This window comes from Chenopodium album, chromosome 11 (assembly GCF_948465745.1).
Source record: "Chenopodium album chromosome 11, dcCheAlbu1.1, whole genome shotgun sequence".
In the NCBI taxonomy this organism is placed as follows: domain Eukaryota; kingdom Viridiplantae; phylum Streptophyta; class Magnoliopsida; order Caryophyllales; family Amaranthaceae; genus Chenopodium; species Chenopodium album.
The window spans coordinates 44,014,243-44,022,649 of NC_137844.1; the positions used below are offsets into that span (position 1 = coordinate 44,014,243).

The 8,407-nt window shown below is 36.7% G+C and overlaps 2 protein-coding genes across 2 annotated transcripts; both read left to right on the top strand.

The window, feature by feature from the left end:
- Positions 1-1,182: 1,182 nt before the first annotated feature.
- On the top strand, positions 1,183-2,036 carry LOC145566660 (uncharacterized). Its single transcript, XM_081626008.1, has 2 exons — positions 1,183-1,390; positions 1,540-2,036. The coding sequence occupies exons 1-2, from the start codon at positions 1,183-1,185 to the stop codon at positions 2,034-2,036; spliced, it is 705 nt and encodes a 234-aa protein (XP_081482134.1).
- A 3,793-nt stretch (positions 2,037-5,829) lies between these two features.
- LOC145568922 (histone H4) lies at positions 5,830-6,448 on the top strand. The gene has a single exon (XM_081628305.1). The coding sequence runs from the start codon at positions 5,885-5,887 to the stop codon at positions 6,194-6,196; it is 312 nt and encodes a 103-aa protein (XP_081484431.1). The 5' UTR covers positions 5,830-5,884; the 3' UTR covers positions 6,197-6,448.
- The last annotated feature ends 1,959 nt before the right edge of the window (positions 6,449-8,407 follow it).

Here is an 8,407-nt window from a genome sequence, read left to right on the forward strand (position 1 = left end):
TGATAAGATAATTAATAATCTTGTTTAGGCTAATATGATTATAATTCAAGTGATCGCCAATAATAGTTTCATTTGTGCATTAAATTCAACCAACATAGATAAATAGGTTTAGGGTTAATCTGTTGATTGCATGTTAGTCAGAAAGCGCACATGAATACGAGAAGAATGAAGTAGAGGCCTATTTTATAGGGCAGGTTCAATCTCTTTTAGGTTGGATTTGTACCTTCATCCCCGAACCCTATTTGGTTCAAGACCTTTTGGAGTTGACGATCTCATGGATCGTTAAGGGGTGTAATCTTCACCTTGTGAACGGTTTACAAGTTCCTAAAACTTGTTGGCGACTCTTTTGCTCTAGCTTCCTTCCCTTTGGACGCCACCATACTTAAGTGTATGATCACAGTGGGGTTCAAGTTTGGGGTAATGCTTGAAATATTCCCTACAGATATAAAAGGAAATGACTTGGCTTCTATGCTCATTTATCACTTTCAATGACTTAATTATACAAATACAATTGAATTTTTTTGATTTTTTTCTTAATTTACTTTTGGTATTACATTGTTTACTTTTAATTTGAAAACCTTTACAATGAGCTCCATACTACTTATTTCTTATAACTTTTCATCTTGTAAGGATTTGAATGCAATAACTTAGAGTTTTTATGCTATAATAAAGTCTCCATACTCATTAATCAGAATATCCAATTAAATTTTTGTATATATCTTTGTGATAATTTGATTTATTTTAAGTTATTTTTTATTTACTTTTGAGATATTTTGAATAAGCTAAGAGTGTCTAATATTTACTTTTAGAGATAACCTATGTAGGAATCGAACCTACACCTCTATACATCCGCATAGTGCTCTACCACTTGAGCAAATAGGTTTACTTTAAAGTCATTTTTATTTGCTTTAGATTAAATTTAATTTACTTTTAATTTAGATATAACTGATGTAGGAATTACTTGTTATAACCTTATTCATCTTCTTAAAAATACTAAAGATTATTTTTAAGGTGAAAGTTTGAAAAGTGCCTCCAACGTTCCTGTTTTCTACATTAACCATAACAATTGATCGTAATCCACAGCTTAATCCGCAGCTTCTACTCTCGAGAGTGCACAAGGGCTGCCAACCATGTGGAATTTGCAATATGGAACATCCGTACAGTAGAGTGGGGAACCCCTCAATGGGAAGGACAAGTCTCCTAAAGGTAACTCAATCTTTCAAGGATGGCTTTGACTGGAAAGTTGGTAACGGGAGAGATCTAAAGGCTATCAGTATGCCTTGGGTGAAGAGAGAAATTCCAACTGTGAACTCAAATCAAACATTGGGAGCAGCTTTCAGGTGGAAAGTGGAAGACTTTATCGACAAGGAAACTGGTAACTGGAATGCAGGTAAGGTAAGAGAATGTTTTGATTGGGATAGTGTAAAGGCAATTTTGTCTATGGAACCCCCTAACACAAGGGAGGAAGACTTTGTCTACTGGAAGTTTCATCCGTCAGGTTGATACACGATGAAAACGGGCTATTACTACCTTTCAAAGGAGCTGGGTTAGAGCGGGCATCCTTTTCTACAAGGGATCAAGAGTTTGTGAAGCTTATTTGGAGGTTGAATATTCATCCAAAATGGAAGGTGTTCTTGTGGAAATTGTTTCATGACAGTATTGTAGTGAAAATCAACTTAGCTAGGAGAGGAATACAAGTTGACGAGACATGTGATGTCTGTGGGGTGGAAATGGTAGATAGCCAACACCTCTTTCGATTATGTAATCGAGCAAAGGAGGTTTGGGAAACTAGCTCCTTGACTATTTGCCCTGACTCTACTGGGTCCAACTCACTGAGGAAATGGATCCAACACAATATCCTGCTGTTTTATAGCGAGGATGGTAAACATGGAACACGTATTGCTTTGTTTATAGCAACATTATGGGGATTATGGAAGGCTAGGAATACAAGATGCTTTAATGGGACTACTGTGACAACTAGTTTGATCGCGGAATTAAGGAAGTGGGTGCGACTTTCCACAGATGTGCAATTTTGAAAGTCCCAAGAGAATAGGTTCAAAGGGCTAACGACATAGCAAGAAGATATCGTTTTATGATTTGTAATTATTAGTTGTTTGTTTGTTGCCTTTGCTTTGTTAAAAAAAAAAAAGGAAAGCAACAAGGCAAGTAGAAATTGAAAAGTATGTGTTGTATTTTTTTATTATTATTATTATTAGTTTTTTTTTGACAAAGTGATGGATTAACTTGTAAATGAATGAATGTCCAACAATTAGCAATTTATGATTTGGATTATAGAATTCAATAGATAAAATTTTCTTTAATTTGGTGCTTGTTTTTCACGTGGATAACATTTTACTTTTACTTTGATATAGCATGTGACTGTCAAAATTTTTATTAAATTGGAAAGGAATAAATTCTTTATATATAGTCCCCTCTTTTTGTTGTGCTATATATCTTATGTGAATACTTTCAACTGTTTAAAATTTCCTTACATAATTTTGAATGGCTTAGGACACTGAAGAAAAAGATGCAAAATATTGAATGAACAACACTCTACTTAGGAAAAATTGATTTTAATAATCCCACCTTTGCCTGGTTCGCGAATAATAATCCCATGTATCGATTATTATTTAATAATCCCATCTTTGGGGGTCATCTATTTTTTAAGGGTCCTTGACCTGTTAGTAATTGATATAGTAGGTGAACATGCCACGTGTCCATTTATGATTTGTCCTAATATTTATTTTTATTTTTTTAAAAAAAAAATTTCAAAAAAAAAATAAAATAATTTCTTTCCCTTTTCCTCTTTCCTTTTCCCCTTCCCTCCATTGATTTCGGCCACCCAGACCAGCTACCTCCTACACGCAGCCACCTCCTCTCTGAAACAACCCAAATATGCACCCTCACCCACAACCAGCCACCCCCACCCACGAACCAACCATCCCCTATCCACGAAAAACCCCACCCATGGTTGGCCACTCCCACCCACAAACGAGCCGCCCCAACCACGAAAAACCCCACCCAAGGTCAGCCACCCTTACCCACGCCCTACCATGGTTGACAACCCAAAGCACAAAACCCCTGCCCACGAAACCATCACCTGATAAGACTCGTCCTTTCCCCTCCCGTGAAACACCCAGCCTTACACATTTCCCATTTACCCTATTGTTGCTACTGTTAATCTATTATATTGTGGCATGAAGAAAGAGAAAAGGAGGTGGGAAAGTCATGGAAGGTAAAGGAAGGAGAGAGAATGGATGACTTGTGATGTGATGGAGGATGAGGGAGAATAGAGGAAAGAAAGAAAAATAAAATAAAATAAAATTACCCATTCTTCAAGTTACCGGTTATAAGGGACCAATAGGAGAAAATACCCCCCAAGGTAGGATTATTAAATAATAATCGATAGGTGGGATTATTATCTACGAACCGGGCAAAGGTGGGATTATTAGAATCAAATTTTCCTACTTATTAAAGAAGAGTATTATTGGGAGTCAAATTTCCTATACTTTGTGCAACCTTTTCTTTTTTCTCACAGTATGTCTTAACTATTTTTCCTTTGTGATCAGAATTTAACCTTGCAGAGTACCATGTTTAATAAAATCTTAGTTATACGAGTTTTCAGCATTGGTGATGAGGTATACGAGTTGGGGATATACAAGTATTATTGTTTGAAAATAGGATAAGGGTGCACCATGCACATGGTGCACCCAAAAGGCAAAAAGAATATATTGTTGTTTGACAAGCGCATACTTATGTTTGACAAAAAACATATATATATATATGTTTGATATGTTCTTTACATTATAACTTATGTTCTTGTAACATATGTTATTATAAATTTTGAATTTTGAAATTTAATTTGAAAATAAAATCTTGAATTATTTTTAGTTGAAAATAATTTTAGAGAAGAAAACTAAAATTATTACGGAAAGTTGAATTTTTGGAGAAAAAAAAAATATTTTTGGAGAAATATTATCTTTGGTAAAGAATTTTCAGTTAATGTGTAATTTTTCATGAAATTTTAATAAAGTTTTTATCATGTTCTTTTTGTAATGTCTTCTTGTTCTTTTGTAATGCATGTTCTTTGTCAAACATAAACATGTTCTTTTTAAAAAACATTAATGTTTTTTTTTTCAAACAACTAAATGTTCTTTCCGCCTTTTTTTTTATTTAACCGGGTGCACTATGCACATGGTGCATCCTGGAGCACAGATCATGCATTATTTTTTGTTAACGAGATAGCAATGTCACAATTCTTGCGTTTTAGTGCTAGTTGAATGGTAGTTTTTTTTTTGAAGGGGGGAGATTAAATTCATTAATAAAAAGCCATACGACACTTACATAAGAGATCGTAATCGAACAATACAAAGACAACCGAACCAATTACAAGTTCGAAATAAAAGAAACTACAATTGCTCGCGCAAAATGACTTTCTTAAGTACCCTTGGCTCATATAACGCTGTCCTATGCAGCCTCTTGCAAGGGGGTCTGGCAATATGATGTAATTTCTGACGAGAACCTTCATTGGCTCAGAATCCCGTACTCCTCGACCTGAAATCAAAATTGGTGTCGTACACTTCACCATAGACAAGGCAAACTCCGATTCAAACACGGATATCGGCATGGAAGCAAAACCCTTTAGCCCAAACCAACAGAAGATCAAACCGAAGCCCCATAGCCAAAAAACCCGGCTTAAATCCTGCACCAGAAGATCGGTACACCGATCTGCAAGCCCCATATCACCCCAACACACCACACAAACAGAAAAAATAATAAAACTAAATAGCACACAACGACTTCTAAAAGGAAAAACAGAAAGAAAACTAAAACCTAAAACAAAAAACGAAACCCTAACATCCCACCCTGCCGCCAAACTGAGCCCCACCACCAACGCTCCGGGATTCACCGACCTAGCCCACGAACCGCCGGAAAGAAACGCACGGACCGCCGAGGCCCGCCTGAGAAGCCCGAACCCCACACGCCCCTGAGCCGCGGCAACGACAACCCTACACGAGGGACTTAGAACGGCCCTACACGAGGGACACAGAGGGAGAAAACTCCCCCTCCCCGTTCTCGTACTCAACGTCGCGGCAACGGACAAGGGGGTGGGGCGTAGGCGCGGCGGGGAGGCGGTACAAAGAAACGACGGCTGGCCGGCCGCACGGTCGGAGAAGAACATCGGCGGCGGACGAAGAAGCGGTGCGGCGCAAGACGAAAGGCTGAAAAAACGAAAAACCATAACGGAAAAGGAAAGAAACAAACTAAAGGGGTAGATCGGAGGCTCGCCGACGCTGTGGCATGGGCGGTGAGCCACACGCCCGCCGGCGAGCCTCATAGCCGGAGAAAAAAGAGGGGGGGCAGCGGTTTTTGGGAGAGGGAGAGAGAGGTTTCTAGAGAGAGAAAAGAGGAGGAATTAAATTTCAGTTAGTTGAATGGTAGTTTTATTATAGGTTTATTCAAAAACTTTGTAAAAAAAAAGAAAGGTTTATTAAAAAACATTCAAAAACCGCTAAATTTTTTTTTTGAACATGGAAAAGTTGGAAGTACGGCTCAGCAAAACCAGTAATAAATCCATACAAAACAACTTTAGCAAATTAAGCCAGGAACAACCATTAGATTCAACCCATCAACGGTCGTAAACACTAATTGATGAATTTACACGGATCGTCCTTCTCCATCGTCAGATTAATTCACATCCAACGGCTCCAATTGATTTAAAACCAAAATCAAAATTCCCTCCAAAACCAAATCCTCAAAATTTCGAAACCTCCCGCTTTATCCTCCTTATATAAACCCACTAACCCATAATCCAATTCCCCACAATTATCAATAAAAATCCAACTCAACCTTAAAAACCCGAATTTGGGATCTCGAGAAAAAAATGTCAGGAAGAGGGAAGGGAGGTAAGGGGTTAGGAAAGGGAGGAGCAAAGAGGCACAGGAAGGTGTTAAGGGATAACATTCAAGGTATCACTAAACCCGCCATTCGCCGGTTGGCTCGGCGAGGAGGGGTTAAGAGGATTAGTGGCCTTATTTATGAGGAAACTCGCGGTGTTCTGAAGATATTCTTGGAGAATGTGATTAGAGATGCAGTTACTTACACTGAGCATGCTCGCCGTAAGACTGTTACTGCTATGGATGTTGTTTATGCTCTTAAGAGACAAGGCCGTACTCTTTATGGGTTCGGTGGTTAGATTTGTTGTTTTTAGGGTTTTGATTTTATTGAATTTGGATGTAGTTCAGTAGTTGTTTTGGTTTATAAGAAATAGATTGGTTATTTTGCTAGTTTCAATTGTTTAATTGAACAATGTTGATATTAATCCAATCAGTTCCAACAGTTAATTGAATATGCTATATTGCTAATTTTTCCTATTGATTGGTTAATTCATTTTTCCATTTGCATTCAAATTTTGGATTATTAATAAAAGATTTGGAATTTTAGAGAAGATGAAGAAGATTGAATTAACGAGTTTCCTGTTTTTCTAGATTCATTTTTGCCATTTTCTTGGTAGTTTGTAATTGACTGTATTTAATGATATTGACACAACTTATGAATTATGATAGAGTGCTATATTAGTTTGATAAAGTGGTATTGAAAAAGTGGTTGAAATAATCTAATGATTAAATTAGAAATAGAATTGTATGGATTCAATTGACTAACAGAATGAACAAATATTTTTACACAATTCCTACTTTTCTAGCCTTTTAGGATCTGGCTCATTTCCTCTAGTAGAGGTTATTTGGTGGGCTGTTACATCAGGGAAATTAATTCAGCTAGTAGGGCTGATTTATTACCATTTACCAGTAGGCAAGTACCAGCTTCAATTCAAAGAACATGTTGTCTAGTTGTCCAGGGGGTGTTTCTGAATTCTGGCGAGGTCAATATACCATATTTTGATAGACAATGTGGTTGCAAATTGTTGCGTATTGCTTAGCTCACTCCTTGCTACTTATAAAAACTGCACATGAAGTGATCAGGATGTAGCTGCTGTACTTGTATAGTTGATCGATTATGGGCTTATGGCACAACTCGGGACAGTTCTTAATTGCTAGTCTTAACTCTTAAGGACTGTTGTGCAGAAGAAATGTTCCAGACCATTGAGAATCTGTTGATTGATTAGCGTGTTGTTCCAGAACAAGAGTAGCTGGATTTTGAAAGCATTGAAAAAATATTTGAAATGTTACTCTTAAACAGACTTAGTCCCTGTTCTGATGTACTAAAAACAACTGAATTGAACTAATTGGGCTGAACTAAACTGATTAGAGCTTAATTGAACTGAATTGAAATTAAGCTAAACAGAACATGCCCTTAATCGTGCAGAAGAAATGTATATAGGATTGGAAGGAACTTGGTTAATTTGTTTGGTTAATCGTGTAGTAGAGTGGTGTTATGAAGTATCACGATTTGTTTTGAAGTATCACGATTTATACACATCTCATCAGCCTTTTGCTTTGGTTTTTGTTTTGACATTTTTGATCTTACAACCTTTGATCTAATCTTAGAGAAGACGTGGCATATTGAAGGCTTTAAAGAACATTAAGAAATCTCAGCAAATATTGAACTACTTTAAAGAACATTGATAAATCTCAACAACAAAATAGAAGTATACAAGCAAGCCATGTCAATCATACACTTCAATAACAGTGGGCAAAAATACACCTAAACTATATAGTACAAGTACTATCTAACTTTTCCGGAGACTTGAAACAAGCATTTTAGCAGATACGGAGTAACTAAACATAGGGTATAACCGTATAAGCATGTTGTGTTAGAAATCTTAGGATACCGTCCAACTGAATCATTCTGCAGGATCTGTACAAACAGGAACCTGTACTCTACATGGTCATCGTTTCATGTCAAAATTGTACCTGGTGTTGTTCATGCAACAACATGCCTTGTGAAGCTCGTCTACACTTTATCCTATCATCAAGAGTTGACATTTATGTTACGGAGTAGCAAAGATTTGATGAAATATACATTCTCCATTTTCTTTTAATATAACACACTTTTTTGACATGCAATTTGAGAAAGAGATTTTGCAATGTAATTAGACAAACTAATTTTCTAATTTGTTTCTTCAAAAAAAAGAAAAAAAAAATTTGTAATTTTGATCAAACTTACAAATTTAAATGATCCGAATTTATCGTTATTCGGATAATTATAAATTTTCGTTTTATTTAGCGTACCGCGTACCAAGTTTGTTACACCAAATTTTTCTTTACCAAACACTCTATAGGCTATAGCTAGAGGTGTTAATTCGGATGATCGGATCGGGTCTGATACGGTCTGGTCGGATCGGGTCAATTTTTAAAGTTAAGTCATACTAAATTGTTATGTTCATGTGAATTCAAATCTGAATCGGATATTTTTCAGATCGGTTTCGAATCGGGTTAAGTCGGGTCGG

Coding starts and splice junctions, on each gene's coding strand:
- LOC145566660 (XM_081626008.1), top strand. CDS start 1,183: ATGGGAAGGACAAGTCTCCTAAAGGTAACTCAATCTTTCAAGGATGGC. Junction 1,391..1,539: donor AACTGGTAACTGGAATGCAG/GTAAGGTAAGAG, acceptor TACCTTTCAAAG/GAGCTGGGTTAGAGCGGGCA.
- LOC145568922 (XM_081628305.1), top strand. CDS start 5,885: ATGTCAGGAAGAGGGAAGGGAGGTAAGGGGTTAGGAAAGGGAGGAGCA.